General features: G+C 51.8%; 1 protein-coding gene across 4 annotated transcripts in view; it reads left to right on the top strand.

Moving 5' to 3' along the window:
* Window positions 1-15,932, top strand: part of GCN1 (GCN1 activator of EIF2AK4) — a 68,216-nt gene extending 52,284 nt beyond the window's left edge. For 2 of the 4 annotated variants that reach the window (XM_005572388.5, XM_074008003.1), the window contains exons 45-58: window positions 1,282-1,446; window positions 3,733-3,894; window positions 4,174-4,266; window positions 4,544-4,687; window positions 4,777-5,046; window positions 5,272-5,385; window positions 5,857-6,087; window positions 8,164-8,357; window positions 8,485-8,599; window positions 11,168-11,264; window positions 11,864-12,012; window positions 12,456-12,563; window positions 13,717-13,935; window positions 15,229-15,932. In XM_005572388.5, coding sequence (XP_005572445.3) covers window positions 1,282-1,446; window positions 3,733-3,894; window positions 4,174-4,266; window positions 4,544-4,687; window positions 4,777-5,046; window positions 5,272-5,385; window positions 5,857-6,087; window positions 8,164-8,357; window positions 8,485-8,599; window positions 11,168-11,264; window positions 11,864-12,012; window positions 12,456-12,563; window positions 13,717-13,935; window positions 15,229-15,354 — 2,187 coding nt within the window. In that variant the 3' untranslated portion in view covers window positions 15,355-15,932. Of the gene's footprint in view, window positions 1-1,281; window positions 1,447-3,732; window positions 3,895-4,173; window positions 4,267-4,543; window positions 4,688-4,776; window positions 5,047-5,271; window positions 5,386-5,856; window positions 6,088-7,781; window positions 8,358-8,484; window positions 8,600-11,167; window positions 11,265-11,863; window positions 12,013-12,455; window positions 12,564-13,716; window positions 13,936-15,228 lie in introns of all 4 variants that reach the window. The other 2 variants (XR_012420742.1, XM_045366655.3) reach the window with 2 other exon arrangements.
* The last annotated feature ends 467 nt before the right edge of the window (window positions 15,933-16,399 follow it).

The following is a 16,399-nucleotide window of genomic DNA, read 5'->3' as shown; positions in this document are numbered from 1 at the left end:
TTGCTCTGTTGCTTAGGCTGGAGTGCAGTGGCGTGATCTCGGCTTACTGCAAGCTCTGCCTCCTAGGTACACGCCATTCTCCTGCCTCAGCCTCCTGAGTAGCTGGGACTATAGGCATCCGCCACCATGCTCAGCTATTTTTTTGTATTTTCAGTAGAGATGGGGTTTCACCATGTTAGCCAGGATGGTCTCAATCTCCTGACCTTGTGATCCGCCCGCCTCGGCCTCCCAAAGTGCTGGGATTACAGGTGTAAGCCACTGCGCCCAGCCTCTGCAAATGTTTATTAGCATCTACTGTGCACTAAGAGAGACCTAGCACCTGGGGACATAATGGAGAAGAAAGGCAGCCTCATTCCTTATCCTCGTAAGAGATAGTCTGGTCAAGGAGATGGATATTAATCAGCTAACCACACAAAGAGATGTAAAATACGACTGTGGCCAGTGTTGTGTGGCACTGCAAAGCTTATAATAGCTGCATTTGACCTGCTGGGGAGGGATGGGCCTGTGTTAGTGAACACGTCTCAGAAGAAATGATGCTTGAAGATGAAAGATAAGTAAGCACTAACCAGGTGAGGAGGTAGCGAAAGACCATTCCAGACAGAGGGAATAAATAATGCTTTAGATACAAAGACAGGATATGTAGAAGTCCCGTGGTGGGCAGGAGCATAGCACCAGTAGGGGCTGAGCAAGGCCAGTGTAGCTGGAGTGAGGAGGCAGGGAGGAGCAGTGTGGCATGAGATCAGGCTGGTGCGCTGGCAGGGGCAGACAGGTCAGTGGTCCCAGAGGAGGTGCCCAGGCGGGCTGGTGATCATTTCTGCCCATCTACTTTGGCCTACTTCCAACGGCCATCCCTGGTAAGCAAATTGTGTATTTGGCTCTAAAGAAGGGTTTACATGAGGTCTCAGAAAGTAGATGGTTTTTTTTTCCTTAAAACTTTGTTACAGATTCAGCTTGCGCTGAGCCACGGCACAGTGTTAAGGTTCAGTCATCCAGGGAAATTGCCCTTGACTGTGCAGCAGCAGATGAATTGTTTTGTTCATGTGTAAGGTGCTGGCTCTTCATGTTAGGTTGTGTAGGTGTGTGTGAAACATAATTTTTTTAGTGTTTTGCAAGCACTACAGAGAGGATTTGGGGGCTCTTTAGCGGTAAGAGCATTTGGGGAAGTTAAGTCAGTGATTTAGATAAAGCCTGGGAGGTTTCAGGGCCCTCATTCTGGAGTCGTCCTCCAGGTGTCCTGGGCTTTGCAGGGACTTTACTTCCTGGCTTGGTCTTTGTTGACAGATTGCAGCGAGAACATTAGGAGATCTCGTGCGGAAGTTAGGGGAGAAAATCCTCCCCGAGATCATCCCCATCCTTGAGGAAGGCCTGAGGTCTCAGAAGAGCGACGAGAGGCAGGGTGTGTGCATTGGGCTAAGTGAGATCATGAAGTCCACCAGCCGGGACGCCGTGAGTATCTCGCAAGGACTGCAGGCGACCTGACCCAGAGGGCGGGGGATGGTTACTGGAGGAGCTTCACCTCTAGGGGGTTTGCGCTGCCCTCAGGGAGGAGTCAGCCTCACTCTGGGCCACATGGATTTGAGTCTCCCTCTTCTCAGGTTTTCTGTCAGTTTTGCAGACTAAGAGCTAAGTGATTTGGATGCCTCCTTGAGTGGCCTTTGGAAACGAGATGATCTCTCTCTCACAACTGTGGAGGTTGCTCGAGATCAGTCCCTTTTGTGATGCTTTATAAGTGCAGTTAAAAAGTGTGCACCTGGCCGGGCGCGGTGGCTCAAGCCTGTAATCCCAGCACTTCGGGAGGCCGAGACGGGCGGATCACGAGGTCAGGAGATCAAGACCATCCTGGCTAACTCGGTGAAACCCCGTCTCTACTAAAACAAAATACAAAAATCTAGCCGGGCGAGGTGACGGGCGCCTGTAGTCCCAGCTACTCGGGAGGCTGAGGCAGGAGAATGGCGTGAACCCGGGAGGCGGAGCTTGCAGTGAGCTGAGATCCGGCCACTGCACTCCAGCCTGGGCGACAGAGCGAGACTCCGTCTCAAAAAAAAAAAAAAAAAAAAGTGTGCACCTCCTTCTGGGAGAGGGGGTGGACAGCTGTGTGAGTGGGTAGGGCAGGAGGGAGCAGGAGGGGTGTGCACTCACCCTTAGCAGGAGGGGAGCAGGTAAGAGTTGTGGTGTCCACTGGGAGGAAGCGTATTGTGTCTGGCAACAATACTGTTTCCATAGCAGCAACATCGAAGGGGTGTGAAGTACATTACTCTTACTTGGTTCCTGAGGTAATTGATCCTGGAGACCCCCCTGGGGAGTAGGTTAGGAATGCTTATAGGCACTGCCTTTGTGTTTAGATGAAAACGCCAAAGCAGTTAAGTAGATGGCCCGCTAGAAATATAAGCGAGCAGCCAGTTGCTTGGCTTGGGCATCCTTGTCTGAATCCCTAGGATACCGGATCCCTCTTCTCCTGTATTGATGTTTGTCTTACGTTTGGTTTTTAAAATTTACATTTAGCAAGGAATCAAAAGAAATTCTGTCATTAAAAAGAGTTGTGATTCATTGGAGAGGCAGAGTTCCACAGAGGCTGAGTTCTTGCCTGCAAAGTCCCCACAGTCCGGCAGCGAGTCCCACATGCCAACCAGTCATTAGATTGCAGGATGGGTTTGCTGTGCTGGAATCGTTACCGAGGGAGCAGAGCCATTATTGGCTCCATTGTAGACCCAAGACTTCATAGAGCACAAAGTCTGGATTGAGACTTGAAGAAGGACTTGGAGTTTTCCAAGAGAATAAGCAAAAGAAAGAGTCCAGGGAGAGAGGGGGCCAGATGCCATGGGAAGGAGTTTGCCGTTCTTAGAGAAGATGGGAGGTATATTGAGAATTCACCTAAAAGATTCAAGCTGTTGATTATTAAGTCTCAGTGAAGGATACATGGGGGTGCATCATATCCTCTCTGCTTTTTTTTTTTTAAATTGAGACAGGGTCTTATTCTGTCACCCAGACTGGAGTGCAGTGGTGCCATCATAGCTCAGTGTAACCTTGACCTTCTGGGCTCAAGTGATCCTCTTGCTGTGGCCTCCTGAGTAGCTGGGGACTATAGGTGTGCACCACCACACCTGCCTAATTTTTGCATTTTTGGTAGAGATGAGGTCTCAATATGTTGCCCAGGCTGGTCTCAAACTGCTGGCCTCAAGTGATTCTCTTGCCTCTACCTCCCAAAGTGTTAGGACTACAGGCGTGAGCCACTGTGCTTGGCCCCTCTCTACTTTTTCATTTTTTAAAAAATTTTTATTTTAAGACAGTCTCACTTTGCTGCCCAGGCAGGAGTACGGGGGTACCATTTCTGCTGGCTATAGGCTCTGCTTTCCGGGTTCAAGTGATTCTTGTGCCTCAGCCTCCTGAGTAGCTGGGATTATAGGTGTGCACCACCACCCCCAGCTAATTTTTGTATTTTTAGTAGAGATGGGGTTTTGCCATGTTGACCAGGCTGGTCTCGAACTGCTGGCCTCAAGTCATCTGCCCGCCTTGGCCTCCCAAAGTGCTAGGATTACAGGCATGAGCTACCGTGTCCGGCCCCTTCTCTCCTTTTTTAAAATTTCACAGTAAAGAGTTAAGTTAAAAGACAAGTCAGGCAAAGAAAGTTAGGGTGGCCTAGCTGGGTCAGAGTCCCCTGCCTGTGCTTCTTGTCTGCTTCTGCTCCTTCTTTGCCTTTCCTGCATCTGGTACAGTTAGAGCTTGCCATTGCAGGTGCTGTATTTCTCTGAATCCCTTGTGCCTACGGCAAGGAAGGCTTTGTGTGACCCACTGGAGGAGGTCAGAGAGGCGGCAGCCAAGACTTTCGAGCAGCTGCATTCCACCATTGGCCACCAGGCTCTGGAGGACATTCTCCCATTTTTACTAAAGCAGCTGGTGAGTGGATCTACCACACACCTACCTACCAGTTTGGCTTTTGCTGTCTTTGTAGATGCAAAATGCAGGGCGATTATTCTGCCAAGGCAGTCGGAATGTGGGCCTTCCAGAGGGAGTGGGTACAGCAAGATCAGACTTGACTTTGTGCTTCGTCTTTGACAGTGAGGAAATGTGGGTGCAACAGGAGGGAGGGAAACAAGTGGAGAAGGAAGTTGGCGGTGGCTGGTTGAGACAGCAGAGATGCAGATTCCTCAGGGTTGTCCTCAACACCCTCTGCAGGATGATGAGGAGGTGTCAGAGTTTGCCTTGGATGGTCTGAAGCAAGTCATGGCTATTAAGAGTCGTGTGGTGCTACCCTACCTCGTGCCCAAGGTAAATCCCAACATGTGGTCAACACCTTCTGGCTCCAGGGCATTGACATTCCAGGGCCTGCAGTGAAGACCAGTTCTGAACGTAGATGTTGGGGGGCTGGGGGAGGAGGGTGCAGTGCAAGCATTGCACCCTTCCCCTGTTGTCCTCCAGGATATGCTGGAGTAGATGCTTGGCTCTGAGCAGTGGGCTTGGGCTCTCTTGCCCACCCATCTGTTCCCAGAGCCTAGCGCAGCACCTGGCACAGTATTCACTGAGTTAATGTTTGTCATTCCACCAGCTGACAACGCCACCTGTCAACACCCGGGTGCTGGCTTTCCTTTCGTCAGTGGCTGGTGATGCCCTCACCCGTCATCTTGGCGTGATCCTCCCAGCGGTCATGCTGGCCCTGAAGGAAAAGCTTGGGACTCCAGATGAGCAGCTGGTAAGGGGCAAGCCTGCTCCTGTTGCTTTCTTATGTCCCGTCTGTCCGGAGGATCCCTGCTCAGCACACATGGCCCTTGTGGTTTGCAGGAGATGGCCAATTGTCAGGCTGTGATCCTCTCCGTAGAGGATGACACAGGGCACCGGATCATCATTGAGGATCTGCTGGAGGCTACCCGCAGCCCTGAGGTGGGCATGAGGCAAGCTGCTGCCATCATCCTCAACATCTACTGTTCCCGCTCTAAGGCAGACTACACCAGCCACCTGCGGAGCCTGGTCTCAGGCCTGATCCGCCTCTTCAACGACTCTAGCCCTGTGGTTCTGGAGGAGAGCTGGGATGCCCTAAATGCCATCACTAAGGTGAGGGGACTGCTGACCCCACAGCCAACTTTTGCTTATAGAAAATTCCAGACATTTACTGGAATAGACTTATAAGAATCCCCCACGTACCTGTCACCCAGCTTTGGCGTTTACCACCTCATGGCGAGTCTTGCTTATACTCCCACCCATGCTTTCCCCATATATTTTTTGGAAGCAGTCTTGAGAGGGCTCTACATCCTCTCGCTTTTTCCTGGATTCTTGCAGAAGCTGGATGCTGGCAACCAGCTGGCACTCATTGAAGAGCTGCACAAGGAAATCCGGCTTATAGGGAACGAGAGCAAAGGCGAGCATGTGCCAGGGTTCTGCCTCCCGAAGAAGGTAAGCCAGGGCCTCGTGCAGGGGGCTGTGGGCATGCAGTCTGCTGTGCCCTTCTGGCCCTTACCCCTGTCCCACGTCTGCAGTAGGGCAGCTGGAGCAGCAGCCGTGGTGGTTGGTTTCAACACCTTTACAGACAGCGTGTTTTCTTCCATGGCAGCCAGATGGGGACAGGGTTCATGCTGCCTTTGGTTTAAGCTCTGCAGGTCACCTTGGCCAGAGTGAGTGGGCCACAGGGTAATAGCAGTGCATGTTCCGTCTGTGTGATAGGCCTGTTGGGGCCCTTGTCTTCTCGTTTCTGCCAAGACTGTTCCATAGCCAGCCCTCTCAGGCTGTGATCCTGAGATTCAGCCCGAATCAATATCTCCCATGGAGTTGAGGGGAGGACAACTGTTAGGACCAGCTTGCTTGCATGGGAGACACCGGGGCCCAGGGTGTTTGAGATTTGACTCTTAGTTGTGGTTCTCTTGTCAGGGAGTGACCTCCATCCTTCCAGTGTTACGGGAAGGAGTCCTGACCGGTAGCCCTGAGCAGAAAGAGGAGGCAGCCAAAGCCTTAGGCTTGGTGATCCGCCTGACCTCGGCTGACGCCCTGAGGCCCTCGGTGGTCAGCATCACTGGCCCTCTGATCCGCATCCTGGGGGACAGGTTCAGCTGGAATGTGAAGGCAGCTCTGCTTGAGACACTCAGCCTCTTGTTGGCTAAGGTGAGTGGCTGATGAGTTTGTTCAGATCTTAGAGAACAGGATTTGTTATATCCTGTTCTGTCTGCAGGATTTGTTATAAGGTGTCATGTAGCAGCAGGGCAACAGGTTTATTGTGGAGAGCAGCATAGCAGAGGGAGATAAGACCTTGGACTCCAGACATGCTACACCATGGGTCAATTCCAAGTCCTTAGTAGCTGTGTGACCAGGATGACCTTGGGAAAGCCGTATAACCTGAGCCTGTTTCCTCACCTATAATGTGAGACTAATAATACCAGCTGCCTCATGAAGGGCTGCTAGATGTGGGGATTAGATGAGGTTATATCCGGCATGATGCCTGCTACATACTAAGCACTCAGTACATGTGAAATGCTATTATTTTGAAAAACTGCTTTTTCAAAGGAAAAAATTCAGGACCACATAAATACAAGGAAAACATTGTTTAAAGATATTGCAGTTCTTCTTTTTTTTTTTTTTCCCCCGAGACAGAGTCTAGCTCTGTCGCCCAGAGCTGGAGTGCAGTGGTGCAATTTCGGCTCACTGCAACCTCCACCTCCTGGGTTCAAGCAATTCTCCTGCCTCAGCCTCCCAAGTAGCTGGGATTATAGGTGTCTGCCACCACACCCGGCTAATTTTTTTGTATTTTTAGTAGAAACAGGGTTTCACCAGGCTGGTCTCGAACTCCTGAACTCGCCCAGCTCAGATTTACCAGCTCCCCCTATCCCCTTTGGGTGTCTGCCACAGCCTGCATACCCACCCAACTCCAGTATTTCCAGACCTTCATTGGCACTGAGCCTCCGAACAGCCACTCTGGTTTTCCTAATTAACAATAAGTAAGCCAGCCGGGCGCGGTGGCTCAAGCCTGTAATCCCAGCACTTTGGGAGGCCGAGACGGGCAGATCACGAGGTCAGGAGATCGAGACCATCCTGGCTAACACGGTGAAACCCCGTCTCTACTAAGAAATACAAAAAACTAGCCGGGCAAGGTGGCGGGCACCTGTAGTCCCGGCTACTCGGGAGGCTGAGGCCGGAGAATGGCGTGAACCCGGGAGGCGGAGCTTGCAGTGAGCAGAGATCCGGCCACTGCACTCTAGCCTGGGCGACAGAGTGAGACTCCGTCTCAAAAAAAAAAACCAAAAAACAAAAAACAATAAGTAAGCCGGGCATGGTGGCTCACGCCTATAATCCCAGCACTTTGGGAGGCCAAGGTGAGCGGATCACCTGAGGTCAGGAGTTCGAGACCAGCCTGACCAACACGGAGAAACCCTGTCTCTACTAAAAATATAAAATTAGCTGGACGTGGTGGCGGGTGCCTGTAATCCCAGCTACTTGGGAGGCTGAAGCAGGAGAATCGCTTGAACCTGGGAGGTGGAGGTTGCGGTGAGCTGAGAAAGCGCCATTGCACTCTAGCCTGGGCAACAAGAGCGAAACTCCATCTCAAAAAAAAAAAAAAAGTAAATCTTTACTCTTGGACCCACCTGTATTTTATCAGAAGTGTACCTGTGTTTCTGTATAGTCGGGTTGAACTGGATTTTTAGTTAGGTGGGTGCACATTGGTGCAGTGAGAACTCTCCAAGGTCATTTGTTTCACAGGCTTGTTCTGAGGGCTGAATGTGGAGTGTGTATCCCGCTGTCAGTTGCTCAGTAGATGGGCTCTGCTATTATACATTGAGTTTCTTTCCCTGTCTTGGCGTTAGAACTGTGCTTCAACACTGCCGACAGTCTGCCCTGCTCTTTAATGTATTCAGAGGAGGTTTTGAGTCACTTACCAATATGGACGGGTCTCCACTAAGCCAAACCGCAATGCAGCCAAGGCTTCGAGACAGCTCCCTCAGATCACGGCTGCCGCCTCCTCAGCCTCCTGCTCCTCCAGTACATCACAGCATTCTGGATATGACCAGGAGGCCAAGCGAAACCTGTCTGTGCTCAGCCTCTCTGACGGGCTGTCTGTCTCTAGCCCTGTGTGAGAGCTGGACTCGCTGTGGTAGTTTGGGATTATCATTTGTTCTCATGCCTGTGGTACACTGTGGCTTTGGGTCCACCACAACTATCTTTCACGGATATGGGTTCCTCCCACAGGTTGGGATTGCCCTGAAGCCCTTCCTGCCCCAGCTGCAGACCACTTTCACCAAAGCCCTGCAGGACTCCAACCGGGGGGTGCGCCTGAAGGCCGCAGATGCTCTGGGGAAGCTCATTTCCATCCACATTAAGGTGGATCCCCTCTTCACAGAGCTGCTCAACGGCATCCGTGCCATGGAGGACCCAGGTGTCAGGTACAGCTTTAGCAAGGGAGCATTGTGGCCCCCAGGAGGCCAGGGGTTGCTCTGGGCCGAGCCTGCGCTGGCAGGAGGGGTGGTGGTGGAGGCACCCAGGGCTTAAGTCGGTGCGTCGCTTCTGCAGGGACACCATGCTGCAGGCCCTGAGGTTTGTGATTCAGGGAGCAGGGGCCAAAGTGGATGCCGCCATCCGGAAAAACATCGTCTCGCTCCTGCTGAGCATGCTGGGACACGATGAGGTACGACTGCAGGCAGGGCTAGTGGCACCACTGGTTTCCCTCCTCCTTAGGTTGAGTTCTTCACTTTGTGTTAGAACCAGTACAGCTCAGTAGGAATAAGCATTCCAGACATTTCTATCACCCTGTATGCTTCACCAACATTTCCTCAGGTTTCGAGGGAAACGGGGCAGGTATTGTGGATATATTGGTGATTTCTGTTTTTTTTTGTTTTTTGGTTTTTTTTGGCTCAGTCTGGTTCTGTCGCCCAGGCTGGAGTGCAGTGGCACAATCTCGGCTCACTGCAACCTCCTCTTCATAGGTTTAAGCGATTCTCCTGCCTCAGCCTCCCGAGTAGCTAGGATTACAGGCATCTGCCACCATACCCAGCTAATATTTGTATTTTTAGTAGAGATAGGGTTTCACCCATGTTGGCCAGGCTGGTCTCAAACTCCTAACTTCAGGTGATCCACCCGCCTCAGCCTTCCAACGTGCTGGAATTACAGGCATGAGCCACCACGCCCGGCAGGTTATTTCTGTTTTGTAGATGAGGCAAGTAAGCTTTGTAGAGTCCCAGACCTCTCACCAATTTGCTCTCTGATCTTTAAGAAGTCCTTTTGTCTGTCTGCCTCTCATTTCCACTTTTGTAAAATGAGGAGGTTTATTTATTGTTTTGTGAAACATTTGCCAAGCTAAAGGGTCTGTCCCAGAGGTGCATAGACCTCATGGTCACAGACCTCAAGAAACTTAGTGTGTAGTGGGATAAACGGCCTCCAGGGTGCATCCCAGTGGGAAGTCTTAGAGGTCTGTTTTCGAGGGTGAGACCTGTCTGGGCCATACCCAGCAAGTAGTAGAGTCCAAACCAGAAGCCCTGGACTCCTGCTTCTGTCCCAGTTCCATCAGCCTCACCCAGTCTGGAAGCATCTGTCAGATATTTGGCTGCCAGCACGGTGGGGCCAGTAGGGAGTTGAGTCTATGGAGAAGAGTTTTCTGTTCCCTTTCAGACAGCCTCTGTTGTAGCCTAATTTACATTTGTAGGGCCAATCTAGGAGGAGAGGGCCTTTGGGCTCACGTGGTTTTACACTTCATTGACACACACATATGCACACACACACACACACTGCTCCTGCCCACACCCCTGCCACACACTTGCTGCTGCACTTCCCATGGCTCCGAAGTCCTAGTTCTGGTCCCCAGGCGCCGGCTGTGGGACTCCAGCCCCAGCCTTCTCTGTGGGGACAGATGGGAAAGTCTGCTGTCTTGGTCACAGTCTGCCAGGGCTTCCACAGAGTCATGTACAGCGCAAGCAAAAGTTAGTATTGAAACATAATTTGCATTTCACCACAGTGCAGCTTAAAATAGATGAAGTTGGAGAGAGTGGGTGTCAGAGCCAGCTTTAGCTTGGCACCTGGGCTTCCGCTTCAGGCTCAGAGGCCCAAACTGCTGGCAGCCCATCCTCTTACCCTCTGAACCTCCACTCAGATTGAAGGTGGCAGTTCAGGGTGCCAGCCTGGCATTAACTTTTTGGGTTTGTTTGTTTTGGGGACATGTTGAGTTGGCACCTATAATAAGGAACATAACTTAAAATACTTTCTTGGGGCCGGGCACGCTGGCTCAAGCCTGTAATCCCAGCACTTTGGGAGGCCGAGACGGGCAGATCACGAGGTCAGGAGATCGAGACCATCCTGGCTAACACGGTGAAACCCCGTCTCTACTAAAAAATACAAAAAACTAGCCGGGCAAGGTGGCGGGCGCCTGTAGTCCCAGCTACTCGGGAGGCTGAGGCAGGAGAATGGCGTGAACCCGGGAGGCGGAGCTTGCAGTGAGCAGAGATCCGGCCACTGCACTCCAACCTGGGCGACAGAGTGAGACTCTGACTCAAAAAAAGAAAAATCCTTTCTTGGTATTCCATAGTTAGCTGGCCAGGGAGGAGCACGGAGCTGCTCGTGTACCTGGCTCTGATTTGAACAGGAAGTGCATGCCTTTCCTTATCTTCCTTGGCTTGATTAGTGGCTTTAGTTTGACTTCCTAGGATGAACCTAAGTACTTTTGGTGGCAGTGGGGCATTCATGCAGTAGGGAGATAGCAGGGGTCATTCTGGCCGCAAGATGACACAAGCTCTGTGGGAGAAAGGAGCTCAGAGTGGCCGTCTCTAGCCGGCTTCCCTGGTGGCTGTGGGCAGGTGCCACCCCTCCTGCCCCTCCCTGCCTCACAGGGCTGTTGATAGTAATTGAGATAATAAATATGAAACATTCAGCCTTCCTAAGAAGAAAGGTGCTATGTAAATACAGTTATTACTGCTATTACGAGGATGATTACCATATGCATACACACTGGGGTTTTCTATAATTAAGTGAAGTGCTGGGTGTGTAATGTTTAACTCCATACCAGTGGCAGTTTCAGTGAATGGCAGCCCCAATCTGGCAGGGGAGCACGAGTGCCTAGAGGAAGGACTGGATCTTAAGTCCCTGAGTTGGCTTGTTCCACCTTCTTTGTTGCTATCCTTCCTGGGCTCTAGAGCTGCCTGCCCTGGTTCCCCACAGAGCCCTTGCTGTTTCCTGCACCCCGTCACTCCCTTCTCTTCCCTGTCAGGACAACACTCGCATCTCCTCAGCCGGGTGCCTAGGGGAACTGTGTGCCTTTTTGACCGAAGAGGAGCTTACCGCCGTTCTACAGCAGTGCTTGCTGGGTAAGTACACTGGAGAGTTCCTCTTCAGGGCCCTGGGCCTCTCAGCCCTAGCGAAGAGTTGATGGCCATCTCTCTCCCTCCCTCAGAGGATCTTTTAGGAACTGGACTGTCCTTTCCTTGGGAATTCAGCAGTTAAAGCAAAATCCAGGCCAGGTGTGGTGGCACTCACCTGTAGTCCCAGCTCCTCAGGAGGCTGAGGTGGGAGGATCATTTGAGCCCAAGAGTTCAAGGTTGCAGTGAGCCTTGATCACGCCCCTGCACTCCAGCCTGGGTGACAGAGCAAGGCCCTGTCTCTAAAACCAACCAACCAACCAAACAAACAATAATGAATTTGCAGTGGTCTTGTAGCCCTCAGTGTCTCTGCTCAAAGAACACAGCTGTAAGCCTGGAGTGGTTCATGGGCAGGCTTTCCTTACTTAATGTGCCGCTTTGGGGAGCTTCTGCCAAGATAGCAAGGAGGTCCATGTGAGTGTGGCCTGGGTTTTCCTTGTGCTCCGGGTCAGCATGCTGGTCTCCAGTGGGGTGGGCTTATGGGCCTCATGGGTGCTGGGGAGATGCTGGAAAATACCGGTTGATCCTAGTCGTGTCCTTCCACTCAGCGGACGTGTCCGGCATTGACTGGATGGTTCGGCACGGGCGGAGCCTGGCACTTTCTGTGGCTGTGAATGTGGCTCCTGGCAGACTCTGTGCTGGCAGATACAGCAGTGATGTTCAGGAAATGATCCTGAGCAGTGCCACGGCGGACAGGGTAAGGCATCTGGGCAGCCAGACCAGTCCTCTCCCTCCCCTAGGCCATATCCCATAGGCAGCACCTTGTGGACATAGCATGGGTGGACCCCAGACTGGGGCTTAAGAGACTTGGGTCTAATTTTAGCTTTGCCGGTAACTTGCTGTGCCCTTGGACCAGCACTTGATCCCTTTGGGCCCCAGTTTCATCACCTAAACAAGGAATTTGGGTTGAATCCAGATGCCCCTTCTGGGTCAGGACTTGGATCCTGTTCCTGGGAACCAGTGACTATGCTCATCTGCCTCAGCTGGGGCAGCCTACCTGAGTGAGAGCTGTCACAGTGTCCCTGGTAGGGATAAGGGGTGACGTGGTGGAGGGTCCTGGAGATTACTAGGAACTGGGATTTCCCTGGCTCTGGGGAAGGGGCGGGGGGCCTCCCATCTAGCGCTGTCTGTTCTCCACAGATCCCCATTGCGGTGAGCGGGGTCCGGGGCATGGGCTTTCTCATGAGATACCACATTGAGACAGGCGGAGGGCAGTTGCCGGCCAAACTCTCCAGCCTGTTCGTTAAGGTGAGTGGGGGCCAAGCACGTGTTTGACCCCTAACACCTGGCTTGTGAGGAGGCCCTAGGACCAGAGAACACCAGCAGTGTGCCCTCAACTAGTTGTGTGCTAGTTCTCCGTGGACGGCCTCCAGGAGATCGCTGAACGCTTAGGGATGGAATGTAAGGGGTTTCTGTGTGTGCTTTACACTGCAATGGAGCCTAACTTTTTGTCAGATTCTCAGATTGACCTGTGACTCTGAAGCAAGTTAGGAATCGCTATTTTAGGCATTCTTTCTGCGCACCCTAGTTTTGTAAAATTAGGTATAGACCTGGGTTCCCATCTTAATACCTCTCTCTTCCCACCTCCCTCTTCTAGCTGACCCAGCACTTCTTGGTGTGGTTATTGTGCTGTGTGCCAGGCGCTAGTTAGGAAAGCCAAGGAATGTGCCAGCAGGGCTCCCGTGGCCCGTGTGATATGGTGTGCTTCTGAAGCGTTACTGTGCACAGAAATCAGAGCCAGAGTGCATTTTAGTGAGATGGGGCCATGGCTGGAACTCTAACCAGCTATCAGGCAGTGTCACTGGTGCTGTGCATGGACCTTGCCTTGAGTAATGAGGTTCCCAAGGGTGACTGCCTCCCCCCGCAGCACCGGGAACCCACGGAGTTTCTGAGGGGCCTGATTTGATTGAGCCTGGTCTGTGATGACATCAGCCTGCACCTGCTTGTTCACCTGGCACTGTCCTGAAGGTGTAGAGATGAACAAGGCAGACAGGATCCCTGGAGCCCATGGGGAGGACCCTGATATAGATAAGGTTGGCAGGGGGCACCTCTAAAGGATGACATGGGAGCTGAGAACTGCAGGATGAGAAGGAGCCAACCTAGAGAGGATCTGGGGCAAGCACCGCCCAGCTAGTGGGACCAGCCAGGGCAGAGGCCTGAGGCCCTAGGCCCTGGGATGTTCGAGGAAGTAAAAACGCATGCAGGCTGAGAGTAGTGAGCAAGGGGAGAGTGGCACAAGATGAGGGTGCAGGAAGCCAGGGCCAACTCATGCTGGGACCCTCCCACAGGAGCAGTGCGGTCAGTGTCCATGCTGTAGGCAAAGTGTCGAGGCTGGGCATTTGGGCTCCTTCAAGGAACATGATGTGCCTATCCAAAAGCCTGTTTGTGGTTCTTTTCACAGTGTCTGCAGAACCCATCCAGCGACATCAGGCTGGTGGCTGAGAAGATGATCTGGTGGGCAAATAAGGACCCGCTGCCTCCCCTGGATCCCCAGGCCATCAAGCCCATCCTGAAGGCTCTTCTTGACAACACCAAGGATAAGAACACCGTGGTCAGGGCCTACAGCGACCAGGCGATTGTCAACCTCCTCAAGATGCGGCAGGGCGAAGAGGTGTTTCAGGTAGGAGCCTGGGGGCCTCACCGGGGCATGCTGTGAGCATCTGTCTTTCAGCTCTTCTTCAGCACGGAAATATTTAAACCGCAGGTTCTTCTCTGCCACCGTGGATGTGCTAGCTTTCAGGAGCAGATTAAGATTTGGGTGACTGGGGCGGGGCGCGGTGGCTCACGCCTGTAATCCCAGCACTTTGGGAGGCGGAGGCGGGTGGATCATGAAGTCAGGAGATTGAGGCCAACATGGTGAAACCCCGTCTCTACTAAAAATACAAACAAATTAGCTGGGCGTGGTGGTGGGCGCCTATAGTCCCAACTATTAGGGAGGCTGAGGCAGGAGAATGGTGTGAACCTGGGAGGTGGAGCTTGCAGTGAGCCGAGATGGCGCCACTGCACTCCAGCCTGGGCGACAGAGCGAGACTCCGTCTCAAAAAAAAAAGATTTGGGTGACTGGCCCAGTACCCGAAAACACACATTCCCATGGTTTTCAGACTTCTTTTTGAGCAGGGCCCTTTCTTCAAATAAAATCTCACATGACACCCAAACAGACATAGCAGATCCCAGGAGAGCTGCCCAGTGGAAACTCTGAGTTGTGTTCACTCAGTCCCTAGCCCCCAGCAGCCTGGAAAGCCCAAAAGCTGGTTGGCCACGGTGGCTACGCCTATAATCTCAGCACTTTGGGAGGCTGAGGCGGGCGGATCACCTGAGGTCAGGAGTTCAAGACCAGCCTGACCAACATGGAGAAACCCCGTCTCTACTAAAAATACAAAATTAGCCAGGCGTGGTGGCACATGCCTGTAATCCCAGCTATTCGGGAAGGCTGAGGCAGAAGAATTGCTTGAACCTGGGAGGCGGAGGTTGTGTTGAGCTGAGATCGTGCCTTTACACTCCAGCATGGGTGACAAGAACAAAACTCCGTGTCCAAAAAGAAAAAAAAAAAGCCCAAAAGCTGCAACTCCCACTGCCTCGTCTCATGAAAAGCATGATGGGGCCAGGTGTGGTGGCTCATGCCTGTAATCCCAATACTTCGGGAAGCCGAGGTGGGAGCATCACTGGAGCCCAGGAGTTCAAGATCAGCCCGGGCAACACAGTGAGACCCTGATTCTACGAAAAAGGGAAAAATAGAAAAGCATGATGAGTGTTTTAATGGGCTTTCCCTGGATCCATCTGATTCCCTTATTTTGCCAAATTCCACCTCAGTGTCTCTAGTTCTGGGGTTAATTGATTTTTGTCTTTCTCCAATTGGAGAACGTGGCAGCTGTATTTTCTGACTATGTTTCCTCCTACTCATCCTTCCCCACAGTCCCTCTCCAAGATCCTGGATGTGGCCAGTTTGGAGGTGCTGAACGAGGTTAACCGAAGGTCCCTGAAGAAGCTGGCCAGCCAGGCCGACTCCATGGAGCAGGTGGACGACACCATCCTGACATGAGAGGCCTGGGCCCACAGCAGCATTTGCCGCTCCACATCTTTGCTCAATGTTTTCATTTTTGAAAATACATTTGTTCCGATGGGGAGCTTGGAAGATGGCGTTCCCAGAAAGTATTTTAATATATCAATAGACCACAGCCAAAGCCTTAAATCAAACCCACACACAACTGAAAATTGCCTCCTCCATCTCTCACCTTTTCCTGTGGAGAAGAGAAGGAAAAGCACACGCATGCGCCTCAGCAAATGGCAGCCCAGGAGCTGTTTGTCCAGTTTAGCATGGCTAGGTCTGGAACTATAATAGCAGGGTCAGACTGCGGGTTCCTCTTCTCCTGTGCTTGAGCTCTGGTTTGAGAGCTGGCGCTACCAACCTTTTGCCTAGATCCTGAGTGGGGCACAGACGGTGGACGTCTGCCCAGTGTGGTGTGTCTGGCTTGGCTTTTCAATATTGTGAGGTCTGATTGGATCTGACCCCTGTCAGATGAAAATGATCCACAGCTCTGGCAGTTCCCAAGTCTGGGGAGGGGTATAGGTTTGAAAGGCTGTTTGAAAGAGGAATGTTTAATAAAGGCTTTGATTTAATCTTGATATAAACAGATTTTTAAAAATCTCCAAACACCCATTAAACATGAAGCTTCCTGCATCAGGAATAAGGAAAGGTTTGCAACTGTTTTTGTAAGTATTCACAGTTCTCTGATTTCTGGGCATATCTCTCCCCTGCTTTCAAAAGTCTTAGGAATCCGTGTAGACTTCTGTCCTGTGGTTGGGTTTTGAGAGGTATGCAGCCCAGCCTATGATCTCCCTCAATGTGGAGAATGCAAAGGTCAAATTAGCCACTTTCCTGTTCTGTTCTGACTTGGAAAGGTAGGGAGCTTCTGGTACTCAGGTTGTAAAGAGAAATCCAGCCCCCCGTGAGTAAGAGCCACATTCCTATAGTTGAAGGACTTGCAAGAGGAAACCAAAGTTGCATTTCAGCATCTGCCTCCTTTATGAATGACTTCCTTCCTCCTGATTCTTAGAAGGCTCGTGACACACACATTCTGTCTGAT

This window comes from Macaca fascicularis, chromosome 11 (genome assembly GCF_037993035.2).
Source record: "Macaca fascicularis isolate 582-1 chromosome 11, T2T-MFA8v1.1".
Classification (NCBI taxonomy): domain Eukaryota; kingdom Metazoa; phylum Chordata; class Mammalia; order Primates; family Cercopithecidae; genus Macaca; species Macaca fascicularis.
The sequence above is the reverse complement of the archived record's forward strand: the minus strand, read 5'-3'. Positions and strand labels throughout refer to the sequence as shown.